Source organism: Bufo bufo, chromosome 3 (assembly GCF_905171765.1).
Source record: "Bufo bufo chromosome 3, aBufBuf1.1, whole genome shotgun sequence".
NCBI lineage: Eukaryota > Metazoa > Chordata > Amphibia > Anura > Bufonidae > Bufo > Bufo bufo.
The window spans coordinates 43,141,580-43,165,481 of record NC_053391.1 but is presented as its reverse complement, the minus strand read 5'-3'; the positions used below and the strand labels follow the sequence as shown (position 1 = coordinate 43,165,481).

General features: G+C 46.9%; 2 protein-coding genes across 2 annotated transcripts; one reads left to right on the top strand and one right to left on the bottom strand.

The window, feature by feature from the left end:
- Positions 1-1,999: 1,999 nt before the first annotated feature.
- On the bottom strand, positions 2,000-7,609 carry SMIM11A (small integral membrane protein 11A). Its single transcript, XM_040423140.1, has 3 exons — positions 7,444-7,609; positions 4,670-4,868; positions 2,000-2,164 (listed from the first exon to the last, which is right to left on the bottom strand). The coding sequence occupies exons 1-2, from the start codon at positions 7,462-7,464 to the stop codon at positions 4,671-4,673; spliced, it is 219 nt and encodes a 72-aa protein (XP_040279074.1). The 5' UTR covers positions 7,465-7,609; the 3' UTR covers positions 2,000-2,164; position 4,670.
- Positions 7,134-23,866, top strand: LOC120993616. The gene is made up of 6 exons (XM_040422091.1): positions 7,134-7,237; positions 7,890-8,039; positions 8,084-8,121; positions 13,036-13,381; positions 21,517-22,306; positions 23,816-23,866. The coding sequence occupies exons 4-6, from the start codon at positions 13,065-13,067 to the stop codon at positions 23,864-23,866; spliced, it is 1,158 nt and encodes a 385-aa protein (XP_040278025.1). The 5' UTR covers positions 7,134-7,237; positions 7,890-8,039; positions 8,084-8,121; positions 13,036-13,064.
- Positions 23,867-23,902: the final 36 nt, after the last annotated feature.

Genomic DNA, 23,902 nt, shown 5'->3' with positions numbered 1-23,902 from the left:
GTTTTATTAGTACTATTTATGGGTACATATGATTTTTTGATCATTCATTATAACACTTTATGGGGCAAGGTGACCAAAAAATTGGTTGTTTTAGCACAGTTTCTATTTATTTATTTTTACAGCGTTCACCTGAGGGGTTTAGTCAAGTGACATTTTTATAGAGCAGATTGTTACGGACGTGGCGATACCTAATATGTATACTTTTTCTCATTTATTAAAGTTTTACACAATAATAGCATTTTTGAAACCAAAAATTATGTTTTAATGTGTCCATGTTCTGAGAGCTATAGTTTTTTTATTTTTTGAGAGATTTTCTTATGTAGGGGCTAATTTTTTGCGGGATGAGGTGACGGTTTTATTGGTACTATTTTGTGGGACATACGCATTTTTGATCACTTGGTGTTGCACCTTTTGTGATGCAAGGTGACAAAAATTGCTTGTTTTGACACAGTTTTTTTTTTTTTTTTTTTACGGTGTTCACCCGAGGGGTTAGGTCATGTAATATTTTTTTAGAGCTGGTTTTTACGGACGCGGCAATACCTAATATGTATAATTTTTTTATTTGTTTCACTTTAACACAATAATAGCATTTTTGAAACCAAAAAAATGATGTTTTAGTGTCTCCATGTTCTAAGAGCTATAGTTTTTTTATTTTTTGAGAGATTTTCTTATGTAGGGGCTCATTTTTTGCGGGATGAGGTGACGGTTTTATTGGTACCATTTTGTGGGACATACGCGTTTTTGATCACTTGGTGTTGCACCTTTTGTGATGCAAGGTGACAAAAATTGCTTGTTTTGACACAGTTTTTTTTATTATTTTTTTACGGTGTTCACCCGAGGGGTTAGGTCATGTGATATTTTTATAGAGCTGGTTTTTACGGACGTGAAAATACTAAATATGTCAATTTTATTTTATTTTTTCTATTTTTAATTTTTTTTTTTTTATTCCTTACTTGGGATTTTTTTTTTTTTTTTACCTGTGAAACTTTTTTTTATTTTATTTTTTCAACCCTTTATTTTATTTTTATTTTATTTTACACTTTTCGTCCCCCATAAGGTCATACAAGACCTCTGGGGGACATTTACTTCACTTTTTATTTTTTTTTCACTGTTGATTTCTCCTGTAACTGGGGCTGACATAGTAGCCCCAGTTACAGGACAAATACACCCCTATAGAGGCTGTACAGCAGCAATCCTGCGCTGTACAGCCTCACAGCAGGGCTGATCGAGGTCTCTGAGAGACCTCACACAGCTCCTGCACACTCCGGTCACATGACCGCCGGGCCGGAACAGGAAGCGCACAGCGCTTCCTGCTCTGCAGACACAGCGCTCGGTGAGCGCTGTGTCTGCAGCGATCGTGAAGGCAGGGACACCTGGGCACTGTCCCTGCCTTGTCTTAGGGTTGCCCTGCTGTCACTGACAGCGGGCAACCCGATCAGCATCTGCACGATTAGCGTGCAGCTGCTATTTCTGACAGGACGTTAAAACGTGCTGTCAGAAATAGACGTCCACCCATAGGACGTTTATATCCTATGGGCGGACGTGAGGCGGTTAATCAGGATGGAGCAGGATTCTTAACGGGACTCGGAGCTCACACACTCAGATGCGTGCGCTCATGCCGGAAGTTGGCCACGCCCCCCCCTCCCATAACGAATTTAAAGGAAGCTGACCATGCTGCTCGAGTTGCAGGAATCATGTTATAGAGCAGGAGGAGCTGAGCAGATTTATATATAGTTTTGTGGGAAAAGATTTAATAAAACTTGTATTTCATTCATTTAAATTCCCGCTCATTCAAGTGAATGGGTCTGCGTCCACGGGGTCAGTGCCCATGCATTGTGGTCCGCAGCACGGGCAAGGCCGGCACTCTGATTCAGTGTTCGCCTTTAAGTTTCAGCATCTAATGGATTTATTTTTTTGTTAGATCCAAACATAAAGCATGCTGGGAGTTGTAGTTTTTCCTTTTTTTTGTGGCCGTTCATAGGCGATAATCATCAGGTCATTGACATCAAACAAATTGTTTACAAAAAGTTTTACAAACATTTATTATTTTTCATTATGTACATAATGGGATTGAAAAATATGACATTTAAAGTAATAATTTAAGAGTCCGCGGCTTCCTTATTCCTTCTGCCTTCCATCCATCCATCCCGAATCTTAACGTAACCTGCAAGAGCGAAGAAAGACATTATCACCGCCCAGTGCAGTACCAGGCATCAGAGGACAGCGACTTCCGACACGCCAGCGGTTGGGAAGGTACAACTCCCAGCATGCTGCATTCAGTTTTATGGTCCTGAGAACAGCCAAGTCAGTGTGCATGGTGGGAGTTGTAGTTTCACAACAGCTGAAGTGCTGAAGGTTGTTTACCCCTGTCTACATGGCGACAATTTTCTGCAGCAGAATTTCGTTCATTGCAGATTTTGCTGCAGATTTAAAGCACTTCTGTCAGCAGTTCTGTACCTAGGACACTGGCTGATCTGTTACATGTGCACTTGGCAGCTGAAGGCATCTGTGTTGGGTCCCATGTTCATATGTGCCCGCATTGCTGAGAAAAATTAAGCTTTAATATATGCAAATGTCCCTGTTGCAGAGAGAGCAGAGCTTCTAGGTGTAATGGCAACGCCCCCATTGCTCCTAGAGGCTCATTTGCGTATAATAAAACTTCATTTTTCTCAGCAGTGCGGGCACATATGAACATGGGACCAACACAGACGCCTTCAGCTGCCAAGCGCACATGTAACAGGTCAGCCAGTGTCATAGGTACAAAACTGCTGACAGATGCCCTTTAAAGTCAGTGGGGAAGTTTTGTGCATTTTATGTGGATTTAGCATATGAAAACACCCATTTTCCGCTGATTAATCAGTGGCAGATTTAGCCGTGTGAACATAACCTTAAAATCCAGCATGCAGATGAGATTTTTTGCTGATACTGTAGTGTTCTGCAGAACAGAACCCGGAGTGTACCTGCCGCATGTGAACATACGCTAATTAGAACTGTGCTGTCTTTATCTTAAAGAAGAAGTCACGCAATATTTTTAGTCAGAAAGGATCCCAACCCAGATAATCCGCCATTGATGGCATTAGGGGTGGGCGATATAGGCGATATGCGATATAAATTTGTGCCACGATATGGATTTTGTGTATATCGCCGGACAGCGATATGACCACGGAGCGGTAGTGAATGATCGTGCTCTCGGCACGCACCATGTTTTCCTGAGCCGGCACAGTGGAGAAGGAGGGAGTCCCTCCCTCCCCACTGTGCGCGGCTGCCGCTGGCCACCAATAAGAACAGAGTAGGAGGAGGAGGGGAGGGACTGTGGCCACTGCGCCACCAATGAATGCCTGAATACTAACGTAGCGTTCATGTGCCGGCCATATCGCGGCCCCTATGACTGCACGCTGCGATCCGCTGCAATTAACCCCTCAGTTGAGGGGTTAATCGCGCGGATCACAGCGTCCTGTCAGAGTTCGGGTGCCGGGAATGTTCTTCAGTCTCTGCATTGGTGGCAGTGGGCAGTTCAGATCGGAGTCCCAGCAGTGTAATGCTAGGGCTCCGATCGGTTACCATGGCAGCCAGGACGCTACTGAAGTCCTGGCTGCCATGGTATGTTAGTGAGCAGCATTATACTCACGTGCGCCGTCAGCTCCCTGCTGTTGTGTGCACAAAGCACAGGGCAGCAGGGAGAGTGTAAAGTCCTATTCACCCTAATAGAGCTCTATTAGGGTGAATATGACAAGGGTTCTAGACCTTAAGGAGGCTAATAGTTATTAAATAAAAAGTAAAAAAAAAAAAAGTTTACCCCCCCCCCCCAAATATAGAAAACAATATATCACAATATATATCGCATATCGCACATGCTTAAAATTATATCGCAATATAGATTTTAGGCCATATCGCCCACCCCTAGATGGCATATTGTACAATATCTTTAAAGAGTTTTTCCAGGACTTTTATATTGATGACCTATCCATAATAAGTCAGTATCAGATTGGCGAGGGTCCGACACCCCGCACTGTCGCCAATCAGCACCGGAACCAGCAACAGCTGCAGCGTTCTCCCCATTCAGTAGTATGGGGAGAGATCCGCACACTGGAGTTTTCTGCCACAAATCTGCAGCAAAACTTGTATGCATATCATTTACTGCGGATTTCGCAGTTAGGAAAAATAAGTGTTATTTAAATATGTAAATTAGGGATTAAGTGCACAGAGGCTGGGTCCTAGCCACTCGGTGCACCTTTGCTCCTCTGCTCCGCTTCCTGGGACACTCCCCCCTCTACCTGGACACCTGTCCCTGTCAATCAAATGGAGCGGGGAGTGTCCAAAACAGAGGGGTTAGGCCTCTTGCACACCAACATTTTTTTCCCCCCGTTTCTGTTCCGTTTTTTGCGTTCCGTATACGGAACCATTCATTTCAATGGGTCCGCAAAAAAAAAAAAAAAAAAAACACGGAATGTACTCCGTATGCATTCAGTTTCCGTATTTCCGTTCAAAGATAGAACAGTACTATCCCTTGTCCGTAATGCGGACAATAATAGGACATGTTCTATCAGGGGCCAGCTGTTCCGTAAATAATAACTTGAATAACTTTTCCTAATACTGCAACAGATCCGGGGGGGGGGGGGGGGGGGGGGGTCAGGGGTATTCTATTTTCATTAGCAGGGTCATCACTTGCCTCAGTTGTCTTTCTTCTCGGCTTCCTCCTCCTCGGCTTCCTCCTCCTCGGCTTGCTTCCTCCGTTTCTCTTCTTGCTCGCTCTTCATTTTGGCTTCCACTCTTTTTCTTTGGTAGATCTTAACACCAGCAAAGGCCAGACACAGCAGCAAGGTCTTCGCCGCTAAAATGTACATAAGCAGCGGAAAATTATCCAGCACCTGAAACCAGAAAATAATGCAAACCATGAGAACTGGGGATAGCTGCACTATGAGAGCACGGCCCCGAATAGTTGGTGCCAGGCAGGCAGCGAAAAGGTAGATATCGGTCGTAGATGCAGAGGTGGCCGATAGACTGCTATGGGGCCCTCAGATAGACGCTCAGCTGGCGGTTGGGTAGTACCTGTGCAGAGTCCTCCTCTCCAGAGGAAGAGCACTGTCATCAAGCAAGGGGCGCCAGAGTCTTGGAAAGGAGTGACAGGGCGCCATGCTCGATCACCGCGCCATTCAAGCATCGGCTATTCCCCTGTTCTAAGATAAATGTGTAGAGATAGGCCTCGTGCACACGACCGTTGTGTGTTTTGCGGTCCGCAAATTGCGGCTCCGCAAAACACAGATGGCGTCCGTGTGCGTTCTGCCATTTGCGGAACGGCACGGACAGCCATTGATATAACTGCCTATTCTTGTCCACAAAACGGACAACGGATGCCATCCGCGTGCATTCCATATTTTGCGAAACGGAACAGCTGGCCCTTCATAGAACAGTACTATCCTTGTCCGTAATGCGGACAATAATAGGATATGTTCTATTTTTTTCCGGAATGGAAATATGGACATACGGAAACAGAATGCACACGGAGTACCTTCCGTTTTTTTTTTTTTTTGAGGACCCATTGATATTAATGGTTCCGTATACGGTCTGCAAAAAAAAAAAAAAACAGAACGGACACGGAAAGAAAATACATTTGTGTGCATGATGAGCCGTAAGATTGGATAGGAGATAAGTGATTTTGGCCGGACTCCTTCCGTAAAAGGGGTTTTCCGAGACTTTTTTTCAACGAATAGGCCATCAGTATCTGATCGGTTGGGCGTCCAACACCCGGGACCTCCGTTGATCAGCTGTGTGAGGAGGCACCCGTGCTCGCAGTAGCGTCACGGCCTTCTCTCAGCTCTCCCTAGGCCGACGCGTTAATTGGTCACATGACCTAGGTGCCGCTCAGCCCCATAGACGTATAGCCCATACCCCATAGCCCCATACCAAGCACATTCACTATTCAATGTACGGAGCCCTGAAAGTGGAGGAGGTCGCACTGCGCATGCACAGCCGCCCTCCATTCATTTTCTATGGGGCTTCCAAATATAGTCGAGCGTCTGGCCCATAGAAGTGAACGGGAGAGGCGGCCAGTCATGCGCGGTGCGCTCCCATTCACTTCTATGGGGAGAGCGATTGGTGGTGGCCGGACCGGAGTCCTGGAGCCACCACTTTCCCGCACCATAGCCTAGCGATATGCCCCCATTGTCTGAGATGAGACAACCCCTTTAAGGTGTTTGCCAGAAACCCATTCACGCACAACCCCTTTAAGAAGTAAAAGTGGGGCTGTGATTGGTTGCTATAGGCAACACAGACTTTTATTTTCTTTAAAGGGTACGGCAGCACTGTTCATAGCCATGCAGCGCAGTGTAGCGACGATCCCATAGAAATGAATGGGGGGGTCACAGCGTGACTCCCATGTTTGCTTCGACCACGACATGTGAATTACAAAAAAATAAAAAATACAGCGGTGTTGTTTTTTTATTTTATTTTTTTGCGATTTGTGTGCCAATGTCGTAGCAAACATGCAGATCGCGCTGCAACCCCTTTCATTTCTCTGGGATCACTGCTACACTGAGATGCACGGCGGTGACCCGTGTCGCCCACGTAGCCATTCCCTCAGGCAGTTATTTTTTATAGGAATAAATCATGGATGACAAGGAATGGCGCTTTAATAAATCCGACACACGTGGATAGCACAACATGGCCGCAATTTGCGGAACGGCACGAACAGCCATAGATATAACTGCCTATTCTTGTCCGCAAAACGGACAAGAATAGGACAGGTTATATATTTTTTTTTTTTTTGCGGACTACAGAACGGAGCAACGGACGCGGACAGCACACTGAGTGCTGCTCGCATCTTTTGCGGCCCCGTTGAAGTGAATGGGTCCGCATACAAGCCGCAAATACCGCGGCTCGGATGCGGATCAAAACAACGGTCGTGTGCACGAGGCCTAAAGTGTAAGAAAATAAAACTAGAATTTTTTTTCCCCCCATACATTGCAGTGCTGTGTAATACAGATCTGAACGCTAGAGGTCGCCCTGTACTTCTTCACAACTTGTCTCCAGTCTGAGGCGATGACTAATTCAGTGGACTTCATAAAAATGGCCGTTCCGCGCAGACATTTCTCAGATTGCTTCAATGATGGGGTTTTACTTTGCACTCCTGATGGAGGCTGCAGCAGGAGAACAGACTACGGCTGGTAGTGTACTGCAGACACGACGTGCACGGTGAGCAGCTGCTGAAGAAGAAGACCGAGGAGGGCCTCACATGCCGGTAAGAGGCCCCAAGCTGAAGTCTCCTTGCAGCCTGTGTGCATTGGCACCTACTTCATGTCTGGGCTATATGCAAGATTATATATAGATGTAGCAGAGCTGGATTTGAGAATGCAACGATTGCATCAATGTCTGTGTAATAAGACAGTGGTGCGGAATAGCATCCTCAGCTCTGCTATGTCTACACCTGCCAGAGAGTGCACTTACCTTCCAGTTGAGTTCAGGCATCCTGCTAGGTCGGTGGAGTTGTGGTTGTACTGGTGTCACAGCTGCCTGGAGGTTGGTTTATACTGGGACCGTCCTCAGCACTGGGAGGAGCTGGTCTCCTTTTTGGAAGGTTCAGGCTGTGTCCTCCTGGATTGACAGGCACAGCCGATCTGTAGGAGGCCGCCATATGGGGGCGACACGACAGCTGAACGACAGACAGATATATCCGTACAGGTGCCAGGGACTCGACATGGTGCCACTGCGGAGCCCTGGGCGCGATACGTCGCCATTTTTTACGGATATGTTATCCATTGGATACTTTCTTAAGGGCATGTTCACACGGTAGATTTCTCATCCGGTTTTCGCCCTCCACGCTGCTCCTTATATGGTGTCGGAATTTTCTGGCATGGATTTGATATTCACGTTGTGACATGTCACTTCTACAGGTGGATTTAGGAGGCAGTAAAGCTCTATTGGATGGGTTGTGACCCCCCTGTGCGCATCCTCACCGCGACGAACTGCAATCCTGCTGCAGGATATCCACAGCGTATTCGCCACGTGTCACCGTACCCTAAGACGGTTGTGTAAACATGTCCCGTCCCTTTTTTATAGTCTTCGTTGCTATCCTCCCTGTTATCAGCCACTGTAAGGTGGCGGGCAGGTAGTCGGTACACTACGGTATGTCACCTTTCATTGGGGATGCCGTCAGCTCTTGTTATAACACTGCCAAACTTTTATACGGTGGTTATTTTTACATGTAGTGGTTTATGGCTAGTTCACCCCTTAAAGGGTTTCTGTCACCCCACAAAACTCATTTTTTTTTTTTTGGATAGTTAGATTCCTTATAGGGCGATATAGGAGAATATAATAGTCTTACTTACTTTCATGCGGCCGATTCTTTATAAAACGAAGTTTTATAATATGTAAATGAGGGCTCTACCAGCAAGTAGGGCGTCTACTTGCTGGTAGCTGCTGCAGAAATCCGCCCCCTCGCCGTGTTGATTGACAGGGCCAGCCGTGATCTCCTCCTCCGGCCGGCCCTGTCAGTAATTCAAAAATCGCGCGCCTCTGGTCATTCGGCGCAGGCGCTCTGAGATGAGGAGGCTCGTCTCCTCAGCACTCCCTCAGTGCGCCTGCGCCGATGACATCACCGAAAGAGAAGACGTCATCGGCGCAGGCGCACTGAGGAGACGAGCCTCCTCATCTCAGAGCGCCTGCGCCGAATGACCAGAGGCGCGCGATTTTTGAAATACTGACAGGGCCGGCCGGAGGAGGAGATCACGGCTGGCCCTGTCAATCAACACGGCGAGGGGGCGGATTTCTGCAGCAGCTACCAGCAAGTAGACGCCCTACTTGCTGGTAGAGCCCTCATTTACATATTATAAAACTTCGTTTTATAAAGAATCGGCCGCATGAAAGTAAGTAAGACTATTATATTCTCCTATATCGCCCTATAAGGAATCTAACTATTCAAAAAAAAAAAAAGAGTTTTGTGGGGTGACAGAAACCCTTTAAAGGGGTTGTCCAGTATTTCGATACTCATGGCTTGTCCCCAGGATAGACCATCAAAATCTGATTGGCCGGGGTCTGACGCCCTGCATCCCGCCGGTTAAGAATCGGTCAAGAGCCCAGACTGCACAGCGCCATCTGTTCTGTAGTGGACAGTGCTGGTAACTACAGCACTGCTCTCATTGAAGTGAATGTGGCAGTGTCTGTACCAAGCTCTGCAGGGAGCCCACTTTCAGCCCCAGCACACAGAACCGGCAGATCAGTGGTAGTCCCGAGTGTTAGACCCCCGCCGATCTGATATTGATGGCCTATTCTGATAATGGGCCATCAAAATCCTGACATTTTTTTTTTCTCCACTCTGTAAAAAACGCCCCTATCCTTGTCTGAAAAACGGACAAGAATAGGACCTGTTTTATTATTTTTGCAGGCCGTCAGAATGGACGTACGGATGCGGACAGCACACTTGACTGCTGAGGCCCATGATTAGCCGCAGCCGCCACAGGACCCATCTGCTTCCTGGTCCTGCAGGGACTGGAAACGGAGCAGCGGTGGGACCACATACAGGTGGAGTCTGCTTTTTTATGTTCTGGGCCACAGGTCCTAATAATGGGGGTTGCAGCTCTAAGGCCGGACAACCCCTTTAACAGCAGCATCTAGGGGCCGCGGTCACAGTGTTGTAACTGTATTACTCGGTGGCCTAATGCAAATACAAGACAATCCTTGACATATGGTTTCTTCACAGGTGGCTTAAGGGGTTAAAGAGGACCCACCACCTGTCATGACAGGCCTTTCACTCTGTGTGATATCTGAACTGCAGCGGCATAGCACACCCATCCATTGTAAAAAATCCAAAAAATGGAGGAGATGTTAAAATGAAACGTTCTATGTAATGAGGATAAATGGAAGTGATCACAGTATTAGAGCGAAAGGAGAACTGGGAAAACTGTACAATAGAAAGGAGGCTTTAGGACCCTGTTAGGCCGCCTCTAGCCTGGATACAAGATGAGATACGGCCTCTAGCCTGGATACAAGACGAGATACGGCCTCTAGCCTGGATACAAGATGAGATACGGCCTCTAGCCTGGATACAAGATGAGATACGGCCTCTAGCCTGGATACAAGATGAGATACGGCCTCTAGCCTGGATACAAGATGAGATACGGCCTCTAGCCTGGATACAAGATGAGATACGGCCTCTAGCCTGGATACAAGATGAGATACGGCCTCTAGCCTGGATACAAGACGAGATACGGCCTCTAGCCTGGACACAAGACGAGATACGGCCTCTAGCCTGGACACGCGATGAGATACGGCCTCTAGCCTGGACACGCGATGAGATACGGCCTCTAGCCTGGACACGCGATGAGATACGGCCTCTAGCCTGGACACGCGATGAGATACGGCCTCTAGCCTGGACACGCGATGAGATACGGCCTCTAGCCTGGACACGCGATGAGATACGGCCTCTAGCCTGGACACGCGATGAGATACGGCCTCTAGCCTGGACACGCGATGAGATACGGCCTCTAGCCTGGACACGCGATGAGATACGGCCACCAGCCTGGACACGCGATGAGATACGGCCACCAGCCTGGACACGCGATGAGATACGGCCACCAGCCTGGACACGCGATGAGATACGGCCACCAGCCTGGACACGCGATGAGATACGGCCACCAGCCTGGACACGCGATGAGATACGGCCACCAGCCTGGACACGCGATGAGATACGGCCACCAGCCTGGACACGCGATGAGATACGGCCACCAGCCTGGACACGCGATGAGATACGGCCACCAGCCTGGACACGCGATGAGATACGGCCACCAGCCTGGACACGCGATGAGATACGGCCACCAGCCTGGACACGCGATGAGATACGGCCACCAGCCTGGACACGCGATGAGATACGGCCACCAGCCTGGACACGCGATGAGATACGGCCACCAGCCTGGATACGCGTACATATGGTGTCCTGCAGCACATTTGCCCACAGATGTTACTACTCGGCCTGTAGATCCTGCACACTCATAGGTTTCTGAAGCTGACGTCCCAGCTGGTCCCATAAATGCTGGATTGGTGATAAATCTGGTGACCGGGCAGCCAAGGAGGTGTTTTAATCTGGAGGAGACATTTTCCTGCTGAAGCCCTGCCATGGACCACATGTCGGGGCAGGATGTCCTGCACATATCTCTGACCGGTTAGTGGCCCTTGTATCACTACACGATGGCTCCCAGATCACCACACCAGCAGTTGGGGCAGTGTGTTGCTCCACAGAAAAGACAGGACTGCAGCGTTCACCATGAAGCCTTCATACTGAAACCCGACCATCATGGGATCCCAAACAGAACCTGGATTCATCACTAAAGACTATTTGGTTCCAGTCCGTAGGAGTCCAGGTGTCCCATTCATGACACCACTGCAAACGGCGGCTGGCTGTTAATGGCAGGACATGTAATGACTACTGTGACACCAGAGTTCCTTCTGCTAATACCCTGGTAATGGTCGGTGCAGAGACAGGGGTATAATGAAGGGGCCACCGGTGTCTGGATGGTGGACAATGAAGCTATCCTCTCTACTGATGGTCTTTCTGGGCTGTCTGGAGCCTGTTCAGTGTGTACGTGTCCTCACGTAACCACTCCTCCTAACACCTCGGTCAGAACGGCCTAGATGGCGGGCAATTCATTGAAACGACCATCCTGCTTCTCTCAGTCCAGTGATCCTCCCATCTTAGTCTGTCAACTGGCCAAAATGTCTTCAAGTGCGTCATGGAGGCAGGTCTAGCAGTCCGCGATCTCTCACCAAGAGGTACACTACCCAAAAGTAGCCTCTGATAGACTTTTTATAGGGCGGTGGTGGGGGGGGGGAAGCACTTTAACGCCCTCTTGTGGCAAGACCTCAGACCACACTGTAGTCCTTTACATATCTGCCTGAGACATAACGGCATGCAGAGTTTTCCAGGAATCCGAAATTTATATATATATAATTTTTTTTTTTTTTGTCAGTGAGAACAAATGGTGCCGTTCACACATCTGGTCTGCGCTGAGAAACCCACAGCATGCACCATTCTCATCTGTTTTGCATCCGAGACTCCTACTTTTCAAGTGAATGGCTGAGGGGGGAAAAAACGGATACAACCAGACGCCATGCGGACGTCCACCTATGTCCGTGTCTGCAGACAGTAATTGCATGTCTGTCTGAATCCGACCTCTGTATATAATTTCCCATGAAATAACAATTCTGGAGTTTTTTGTTTTTTCTTAGAACTCCTTCATTGTGCTGTTCCTCTGTTACTCCCCATGGAAATGTATGGTTAATGGACAACTAGTTACTAGTGGGTCTGTCCGTACACTGGTGCGGTAAGTGGTGATTGGTCTTTTGTCAGGCTCGGTAGGAAACCCCTCATTAAGAAAGGGAATGGTAACTAAACGTTGCGGATTACTCATACATTTCCAGGAGGAATAACAGAGGAGCAATAAAATGCTGTGTTCAGTGAAAATAATGCTGAGAAATTGTTGTCTAATGTGGAATTGAACCATTTACTAAAACAGACATGTCAGGAGAGCGGGCAGGTCCTCTAACGGTGTCCAGGCTTTTACATTGATGTCCTATTCTAAGGCGAGGGCTGTGCGGCCACATTTCCTATAATGTATTTCAATGGTGTCGCAAAAAATCCATCTAAGCCGTATTTTTTATTTTTTTTATATATATATATTTTTTTGTGAATGTCGCAGTTGTATTGCAACACCATTGAAATACATTAAAGGAAACGACGTGCCGCAGATGTCTAATTCACTCTGTCTCAATTCAAGTTTTCAAGATCTCTGCTTGTTGTCTGTGAACGAAAATGTTCTTGTTTCCAGCCTCTGATCATGTTATAAGGCAGAGCTGTGCAGTAATGAACCCTGCATCCGTGTCCTCTAACATCCGGGTTCCAAATTGTCATTGTTCCTATTCACTGACAGCCTGCAGAGATCTTGAAAATGGTGAAGAATTGTATATTTCTGACATCGTGCCATGTGTATTGCTTCCGGGCTGTTTTCACATGTAAACCTTTGCCTATACGATATCTTTTACTTCCAGACCCTCCTCCTCCTCCTCCGGTCGCGGCCATGATGACCACCGAGCACGAGATCCAGTTCTGGCTGCTGTTACTCGGCTACGTCATTTCCAGGCGGAAGAAGCGGAAAAGAGAGACGGTCCGGAATTACTGGGTGCACCCCCTCACCAGCCAGCGCTTCTCCAAGGGGCAGTTTCACCTCCGCTATGGAGATTTGCGCAAATGCCCCAAAAAGTTTTTCGATTATTTTAAGATGTCAATGGGAACGTTCGATGAACTGCTGGAGAACCTGAGACCGTCCCTCATCCGGAGCGACACCAAGATGCGGCTGGCGATATCCCCGGAGGAGCGGCTCTGCGTGACCATTAAGTATGTTGTATTCTAGAAGATAGAATCGATTTAAAGGGGGCCTCTCACCTCTACTGACGTTTCTGTTTTAGTAACTACTTGCATTCCCCATGTAATAACAGAGCATCTTTTCTTATGACTCTATGTTGTGTTGTTCCTCTATTATTCCTACTAGAGGTGTTACCATTGGGGGGGCCGCACTGATTGAATAGTATCAGACTGTGCAGGGACACGCACTCAACTGATAACACCTAGATGGCAATTTGTTCATATATTTCTAGTAGGAGTAACCGAGGAACAGAACAAAATAAGAGTTATGTCGGAATTGTTAATACGCGAGGAATGAGATTAATAAGGGTATATTTGCATCTGCAGCATGGGTGATATCCAGCACAAATGCCGGATATCGGCAGGACAGAAAGCGTCGCATGAAATGGGGATCCGTCGGTGAACTATAGAATTCGCCAATGCTGGATCCAACAAAGTCCGGAACAGCCTGCCGGATCCTCTGCCGCGTATGTGAACGTACCCTTAAAAGGGTTTTCTGAGATTTTAATACTAAGTGATGACGTATCCTCAGGATAGGTCATCCGTATCTGATCGGTGGGGGTCCGACACCTGGGTCCTTGGACGTTCAGCATTTTGTGAAGGCACCAGTGCTCCAGTAGCGCCACGGCGTTCTCGCTGCTCAAACCAAGCACAGCGCCGTCTATTGTATAGTGGCTATGCTTGGTATTGCAGCTCAGCTCCATTCACTATGGGGCTGAACTTCTCCTAGGCCATGTGACGTCACTGGGCCTAGGGAAAGCTGAGAGGAGGCCGCGGCGCTGCTGCGAGCACCAGTGCCTTCTTGAACAGCTGAAAGGCGGGGGTCCCGGGTGTCGTACTCCCACTGATCAGATAGTGATGACCTATACAGAGTATAGGTCGTCAGTATTTAAGACTCTGAAAACCCCCTTAAACAGACGTGTCAGGAATGGTAACGGGTTCTTTTTAAAGGATTAGAAAAAAACATAGTTGCTTTCTTCCAGAGACAGCACCACTCCCGTCCTCAGGTTGTGTCTGGTATTGCAGCTCAGCTCTATTGAAGTGAATATGGCTGAGCCGTAATACCCTACACACCCCATGGACAGGTGAGGTTTTTGGAAGAAATGTTTTTTCTATTAGCTTGGGTTCGCTCGCATCTAACATCTTATTACTTGGTGTACCAGCAGTGCCCCCCGCCCCATCAAGACCATTTCATCTTCAGAAGACCAAAAATGATTTTTTAATGCAAAACGCCCAACCAAAGCTCCGAAACTTTAGAGGGAGCAAACTTCTTTTGTTCTACTTTAAGCTTTGTTCTGGGTTTCTCTGACACCGTATTCTTAAGGCGGGTTTACACGGGCCGATAGAGCGGCCGATTGTCGGGAAGGAAGCGTTGCTTCCTGACAGTTGGCTGCTCGACCAGTGAAGAAGACCGCCGTATTGACATGCAGTAAGAACGAGGGATTACTAGTGCGATCCCTCGTCCTCATACAGGATCCATGGTTTGTGGGCAGCAGTTTGCTGTTTAGACCACATGATCTTCTGCCCAGAAGCCATGATCGGTGGTGCCTGCATGAAAGTCAGGATCACCCGATGAATGAGCGTTTTACTCATTCATCGGCGGCACATTTAGATGGCCAGATTATTGGGAACGAGCGTTCACAGCAATGGTCATTCCCAGTGATCTGGATGATTATTGGTTAATCTAAATCCACCTTGGGTCTCTCTTCACATCACGTTTGGTGCACAGTGAAACCAGAAGTTTACATACACTATATAAAAAGACACATATGCATGTTTTTCTCAATATCTGACATGAAATCAGAATAAACTTTCCTTTTTTTGGACAATTAGGATTACCATAATTATTATTATTTGCCAAATGCCCGAATAATGAGAGAGAGAGAGAATGTTTTAAAGGGAACCTGTCACCGGGATTTTGGGTATAGAGCTGAGGACATGGGTTGCTAGATGGCCGCTAGCACATCCACAATACCCAGTCCCCATAGCTCTGTGTGCTTTTATTGTTTTCCACACACACGCAGACACACACTCCCCTATGGCCCGCTGGATGTTCTCGGCCGAGGAGGCATATGCCCAGCTTGCCTCCGAGTCGTCCGAGAGCCCCAGTGAGGACGAGGACGACCCCACTTTCCTTTTGTCATCCGCGTCCTCCTCATCTAGCGATGATGATGAGCCCCCAAGGTGGCGGAGACAGGGGACCGCCATGCTAGGGACCCTGTGGCCCACACTAGTACAAGCAGCTCTGGGGCTCGTACTAGTTTTCCGGCCCACTATTTAAATCCACCTGAGCCCCCTGCCAGTGAACTTGTCTGGTGTACCCCAGAGCGTTTTGAGCCCGTGATTCCTGATTTTGTAGGCCAACCAGGAATCCAGATTTCCACAGTGGGCTTCACTGAATGCGACTAATTTAGTCTTTTTTTCAGTGACCATTTTGTAAATCTGATGGTGGAGCAGACGAACCTGTACGCCCAACAGTTTGTTGCCCAACACCCGGGCTCCTTTTTGGCCAGGCCCGGTGGCTGGACCCCGGTCAGTGCAGCCGAGATGAGGACGTTTTGGGGCCTCGTGCTTCACATGGGCTTAGTCAAGAAACCTAGTGTCAGGCATCACTGGAGTGGGGACGTCCTATACCAGACCCCACTGTACAGTACGGCCATGACACGCTCCCGGTTTGAGGCCATCCAGAAATGCCTGCATTATTCGGATAATGCAGCATGTCCCCCCCCAAGGTGATCCTGCCTATGACCACCTGTACAAAATCAGGCCGGTCATCGATCACTTTGGGGCCAAATTTGTACAGGCCTATGTACCTGGAAGGGAGGTCGCGGTTGATAAGTCTCTCATTGCTTTCCGCCAGTATATTCCCTCTAAGCGGGCGAGGTATGGCGTGAAGCTGTACAAACTTTGTGAGAGTACCTCAGGGTACACTTAAAAGTTTCGTGTGTACGAGGGGCGAGATTCCTGTATTCAACCCCCAGAATGTCCCCCCACTCTGGGTGTTAGCGGGAAACTTGTGTGGGACCTTATGCACCAGATCCATGTCCGCTTGTGGGAAAAATCAACGCGGCCTCCCTACCCACCCCCTCCAGGTACCTATCCCCAGGGGTGAGACCCGTGCCCTTACAAGTTGAAACCTGTTGCTGGTCAGATATAGGAACAAGAGGGATGTCCTTGTACTGTCCACAATTCATGGTAACGGCATCACCCCTGTTCCTGTGCTAGGTACCGCGGCAACAGTCCTCAAGCCCGATTGTATCATCGACTACAATCGGTAGATGGGAGGAGTTGATCTAACTCCATGCGCAAAACCTGGGCATGGTACAAAAAAGTTGCTGTCTACTTGGTACAAGTTGCCTTGTGCAACTCTTTTGTGCTGTCCCGGAGCGCTGGCAACACAGGAACATTCCTTCAGTTCTATGAGGCAGTCCTCAAGGCCCTGATCTTTTCTGACCGGGAAAGAGCAGGCCGGAGTACCTCGGGAACTGGAGGCGCCTGTATCGTCCCTGGCAAACACTTTCCAGGTGTGGTCCCCCATACTGGAAAGAAGGGACGGACCCAAAAAAGGTGCAGTGTGTGTCATAGGAGGGGGATACGGAAGGACACCACTACTCAGTGTGACACGTGCCCCGATCATCCGGGCCTCTGCGTTATTGGTTGCTTCAGGGAGTACCACACTCAATGGAGTACTAAATTTATATCCCAATTTAGCCACTGACAATCGGATAAAAAAAACTATGGTTCTCAGACTTGAGACACTAAAACGAAAATATATATTTAAAGAAATATTATTTAGTAAAACTAAAATAAATTAAAAAAAAGTAGACCTATTAGGTATCGCGGCGTCTGTAAGGGCTCTTTCACACTTGCGTTGTCCGGATCCGTCGTGCACTCCATTTGCCGGAGGTGCCCGCCGGATCCGGAAAAACGCAAGTGAACTGAAAGCATTTGAAGACGGATCCGTCTTCAAAATGCGTTCAGTGTTACTATGGCAGCCAGGACGCTATTAAAGTTCTGGTTGCCATAGTAGTAGTGGGGAGCGGGGGAGCAGTATACTTACAGTCCGTGCGGCTCCCCGGGCGCTTCAGAATGACGTCAGAGCGCCCCATGCGCATGGATGACGTGATCCATGTGATCACGTCACCCATGCGCGTGGGGCGCCCTGACGTCACTCTGGAGCGCCCGGGGAGACGCACGGATGGTAAGTATACTGCTCCCCCGCTCCCCGCTACACTTTACCATGGAAAACAGGACTTTAGCGTCCTGGGAGCCATGGTAACCATTCAGAAAAAGCTAAACGTCGGATCGGGTAATGTGCCGAAACGACGTTTAGCTTAAGGCCGGATCCGGATTAATGCCTTTCAATGGGCATTAATTCCGGATCCGGCATTGCGGCAAGTGTTCCGGATTTTTGGCCGGAGCAAAAAGCGCAGCATGCTGCGGTATTTTCTCCGGCCAAAAAACGTTCCGTTCCGGAACTGAAGACATCCTGATGCATCCTGAACGGATTTCTCTCCATTCAGAATGCATTAGGATAATCCTGATCAGGATTCTTCCGGCATAGAGCCCCGATGACGGAACTCTATGCCGGAAAAGAACGCAAGTGTGAAAGGGCCCTAAGAATCTGCTCTTTGAAAATACCCCATAACCTAACCCCTCAGATGAACACTGTAAAAAAAAAAAAAAAAAAAAAAAAAGTGCAAAAAAAAAGTTTCTTTTTTTTTTGTCACTTTACATCACAAAAATTGTAATAGCAAGCGAAAAATTCATATGCCCCCCAAAATAGTGCCAATAAAACCGTCCTCTCATCCCGCAAAAAATTTGCCCCTAACTCAGATAATTGCCTAAAAAAAAAAAAGACTCAGACTATGGAGATACTAAAATGTTTTTTTTGTTTATCAAAAGATAATATAGTGTAAAACATAAATAAATAAAAAGTAGACATATTAGGTATCGCCGCATCCGTAAGAATCTGCTCTATAACCCCATGACCTAACCCCTTAGATGAACACGGTCAAAAAAATTAAATAAAAACTGTGCCAAAACAGCAATTTTTTGGCAAATTTTCCATTTTAATCCGTTTTTTTTCCAATAACAAAGCAAGGGTTAACATCCAAACAAAACTTAATATTTATTACCCTGATTCTGCAGTTTACAGAAACACCCATATGTGGTCGTAAACTGCTGTATGACCAAACGGCAGGTCGCAGAAGGAAAGGAACGCCGTATGGTTTCTGGAAGGCAGATTTTGATGACCTTTTCTTTTTTTGGCACCATGTCCCATTTAAAGACCCCCTGATGCACCCCTAGAGTGGAAACTCCATAAAAGCGACCCCATCTAAGAAACTACACCCCTTAAGGTATTCAAAACTGATTTTACAAACTTTATTAACCCTTTAGGTGATCCTCAACAGTTTATGGCAAATGGAGATGAAATTTCAGAATTTCTATTTTTGGTAACCTTGCCTCACAAAAATGTAATATAGATAAACCAAAAATCATATGTACCCTAAAAATAGTCCCAACAAAACTGCCACCTTATCCCGTAGTTTCCAAAATGGGGTCACTTTTATGGAGTTTCTACTCTAGGGGTGCATCAGGGGGGCTTCAAATGGGACATGGTGTAAATAAACCAGTCCAGCAAAATCTGCCTTCCAAAAACCACATGGCGCACCTTTCCCTTTACGCCCTACTGTGTGCCCATACAGTAGTTTATGGCCACATATGGGGTGTTTCTGCAAACTACAGAATCGGGGCAATAAATATTGAGTTTTGTTTGGCTGTTAACCCTTGCTTTGTTACTGGAAAAATTGGATTAAAATGAAATTTGAGAATTTAAATTTGTTGGCAAATTTTCCATCTCCATTTGCCAATAACTCTTGTGCAACACCTAAAGGGTTAACAAAGTTTGTAAAATCTGTTTTGAATACCTTGAGGGGTGTAGTTTCTTAGATGGGGTAACTTTTAAGGAGTTTCTGCTCTAGGGGTGCATCAGGGGGGCTTCAAATGGGACATGGTGTAAAAAAACCAGTCCAGCAAAATCTGCCTTCCGAAAACCACACGGCGCACCTTTCCCTTTACACCCTACTGTGTGCCCATACAGTAGTTTATGGCCACATATGGGGTGTTTCTGCAAACTACAGAATCGGGGCAATAAATATAGCATTTTGTTTGGCTGTTAACCCATGCTTTGTTACTGGAAAATATGGATTAAAATGGGAAATTTGCCAAGTTTTATCTCCATTTGCCATTAACTCTTGTGGAACACCTAAAGGGTTAACGACGTTTGTAAAATCAGTTTTGTATACCTTGAGGGGTGTAGTTTCTAGAAATTTTTGGGTGGTTCCTATTATGTAAGCCTCACAAAGTGACTTCAGACCTGAACTGGTCTCTGAAAATTGGGTTTTTGAAAATTTCTGAAAAATTTCAAGATTTGCTTCTAAACTTCTAAGCCTTGTAACGTCCCCAAAAACTAAAATGTCATTCCCAAAATGATCTAAACATGAAGTAGACATATGGGGAATGTAAAGTAATAACTATTTTTTGAGGTATTACTATGTATTATAGAAGTAGAGAAATTACATCTTGGAAATTTGCTATTTTTTCCAAAATTTTGGTAAATTTGGTATTTTTTTTTTTATAAATAAAAATTATTATTTTACCAGTGTCATGAAGTACAATATGTGACAAAAAAACAATCTCAGAATGGCCTGGATAATTCAAAGCGTTTTAAATCACCTCTTAAAGTGACACTGGTCAGATTTGCAAAAAATGGCCTGGTCCTTAAGGTGAAATATGGCTGTGTCCTTAAGAAGTTAAGGGCAATGGTACCAAATATTAATAAAATGTATGTAAACTTTTGACATAAATTAATAAAAATGCCTTACAACATTCTCTCTCTCACTCTCACTCTCACTCTCACTCTCACTCTCACTCTCACTCTCACTCTCACTCTCACTCTCACTCTCACTCTCACTCTCACTCTCACTCTCACTCTCACTCTCACTCTCTCTCTCTCTCTCTCACTCTCACTCTCACTCTCTCTCTCTCTCACTCTCACTCTCACTCTCACTCTCTCACTCATTATTCTGGCATTTGGCAAATAATAATAATTATGGTAATCCTAATTGACCAAAAACAGGAAAGGTTTATTCTGATTTCATGTCAGATATTGAGAAAAACATGCATATGTGTCTTTTTTATATAGTGTATGTAAACTTCTGGTTTCAACTGTATATACTGGGAAAGTCCTATTATAGCCATAGGCCACCAGTAATTCCAAGGCTCTGACATGACGTGAGCTGAGCCTAAAAGTCATTCCAGTAAGTGAAATCTCTGGTTTTAGGTGGGAATTTTCATTTAAAGGACATCTGTCAGCAGACTTGTCACTTTGACACTGGCTGACTGGTTGTATGTGCACTTGGCAGCTGAAGGCATCTGTGTTGGTCCCATGTTCATATGTGCCCACATTGCTGAGAAAAATGATGATTTAATATATGCAAATGAGCCTTTGCTGACAGATGCCCTTTAATACTTTGAGATGGGGCAAAAACGGCTCCTGGTTCCGATCATAATTATTTTCATCTTTGGAGTTAGTGTTAGTTTTAGATTAGTATGTGAAACAGGAAGTAATAAGTTCACTTCCTTCAGGGGGCGTAGAGAAGGTAAGCGCTGAGAGTACAGCGGCTGGAACTGGAGGTTGGTATGGGCGTAACGCTGTGTGTCCTTCTGTGGATGTACTTTGTGGGCTAGACCCTGGTGCCACCATGCGTTGACTTGTGAGGCCCCAGAAGAAGAAAAAAAGTTTGAGAAGCCTCGGTCTAGAGTATGACCGCCCCTTACTTCTTGGTGGCCCACATGTGGTGTTTAATGACATACTTTTGACTTTATTTTCATATTGAAATGGTGGTCACCCAGGGATTACTAGGCAACCTGAAGATCCAAAGCCTGTAGGATAGATGGATGGCGATTCAAGGAAGAGCAGTAAGTATAGGCTCCGTAATGGTTTACCTCCATTATCTCAGGTGAACAAAATAGAAAGGTAAGAACCTGTACACTATCTTCTACTAGAAGTCTTGGTTGTTGAGGTTGTCTCCTTGACTTTGCAGGTACCTGGCCACAGGCCATAGCTTTACGTCTCTTCACTTCCGATTCCTCATTGGAAAAGCCACCATCCGGTTGATTGTCCGGGAGACCTGCAGAGCAATCTGTGATGCCCTGCTCAATGTTCTTATGCCGGAGCTGACTGCCGAAACCTGGCAGAAAATAGCTGACGACTTCCAGGCCACCACCAGCTTCCCGAATTGCGTCGGGGCCTTAGACGCCAAAGACATTAGGATGAAGATGCCGCCCAACAGCGGAGTCAAGCACTGGGACACAAGCCGACACTCCATTGTCCTGCTGGCTTTAGTGGACAGCAGTTACAAGTTCATTGCCATAGATGTTGGAGCCTATGGGACTACTGGGTGCTGTAGCATTTTTAAGAAGTCCAATCTAGGGCGTAAGCTGAAAGAAGGCAATTTACATTTGCCTGAGTATAAGCCATTGCCAGGCACAAGCGGGCCACCCATGCCATACGTTTTTGTTGCAGACGAAGCGTTTGGGCTCACCAAGAACATTTTGAGACCCTACCCCAATAGGAACATCACTCCAGTCCAGAAGGTGTTTAATTACAGGCTGATCCGGGCAAGGCGAGCCATAGACAGTGCGTTCGGCCTACTGGCCAACAAGTGGCGAGTCTTCTATGCCCCAATACAGCTGGAAGCTAACTTTGTGCAGGACATTATCAGGGCCGCCTGCGTTCTGCATAACCTGGTGCTTTTAAGGGATGGCTTTGTCTTCGAGGACATCCTCAGTAATCCGCTACATGACGTGGCGTGGAGCACGGTTCGAGGGCCTGTGAGCGGCATGTTGGTCAGGAACTCTTTCGCGAGTTATTTTGTGTCACCACAAGGAGAAATATCCTGGGAAAACGAGAAGATATAGGTCATCAGTATCTGATTGGTGCTGGACCCCCACAGATCAGCTGTTTGAGAAAGCCTCGGCCTTCTCGCAGTTTCAAGTGAATGGGGCTGAGTTGCAATACCAAGCACAGCCACTATATAATGATACGGCACTGTCCTTGGTAAGCTACGAGGAGGAGGTGGCACTCACCGGAGCACCGCAGTCGCCTCAGACCCCCGCTGATCAGATACAGATGACCTATCCTGAGGATAGGTCATCAATTGAAGAAACCCCTTTAATGCCGACACAGTTATAAGGGGTTGTCACGTAAAAAAACATTTATTACCTACAGTATCTCACAAAAGTCAGTACACCCCTCACATTTTGGTAAATATTTTATTCTATCTTTTCATGGGACAACCCTGAAGATCTGACACTTACATACAATGTAAAGTAGTCAGTGTACAGCTTGTATAACAGTGTAAATTTGGTGTGCCCCCAAAATTACTCAACACACAGCCATTAATGTCTAAACCGCTGGCAACAAAAGTGAGTACACCCCTAAGTGAAAATGCCCAAAGTGTCAATATTTTATGTGACCACCATTATTTTCCAGCACTGCCTTAACTCTCTTGGGCATGGAGATCAGTAGACCTTCACAGATTCCACTGGAATCCTCTTCCTCTCACATCACGGAGCTGCTGAATGTTAGAGACCTTGCGCTCCTCCACCTTCCGTCTGAGGATGCCCCACAGATGCTCAATAGGCTTTAGATCTGGAGACATGCTTGGCCAGTCCAGCTCCTTTACCTTCAGTTTCTTTAGCAAGGCAGTGTTCGTCTTAGAGGTGTTTGGGGTCGTTATCGCGTTGGAATACTGCCCTGTGGCCCAGTTTCTGAAAGGAGGGGATCATGCTCTGCTTCAGTATGTCACAGGATATGTTGGCATTCATGGTTCCCTCAATGAACTGTAGCTCCCCACAGCCGACAGCACTCATGCAGCCCTAAACCATGACACTCCCACCACCCTGCTGGACTGTAGGCAGGACACACTTGTCTTTGTACTCCTCACCTGGTTGCCGCCACACACACGCTTGACACCATCTGAACCAAATACGCTTATCTTGGTCTCATCAGACCACAGGACACGGTTCCAGTAGTCCACATCCGTAGTCTGCTTGTCTTCAGCAAACTGTTTGTGTTTTGGTCTGAGCACTGACAGGCGGACCCCAACCCCTGTAACCTCTGCAGCAATGCCGGCAGCACTCATACAACCTCTGGAGATGACGCTGAGCACGTGCACTTACCTTCTTTGGTCGACCATGGCGAGGCCTCTTCTGAGAGGAACCTGTCTTGTTAAACCGCTGTATGGTCTTGGCCACCGCGCTGCAGCTCAGTTTCAGGGTGTTGGCAATCTTCTTATAGCCTCGGCCATCTTTATGTAGAGCAACAATTCTTTTTTTCAGATCCTCAGAGAGTTCTTTGCCATGTTGGACTTCCAGTATATGAGAGTGTGAGAGCGGTAACACACCTGCTCCCCATTCACACCTGAG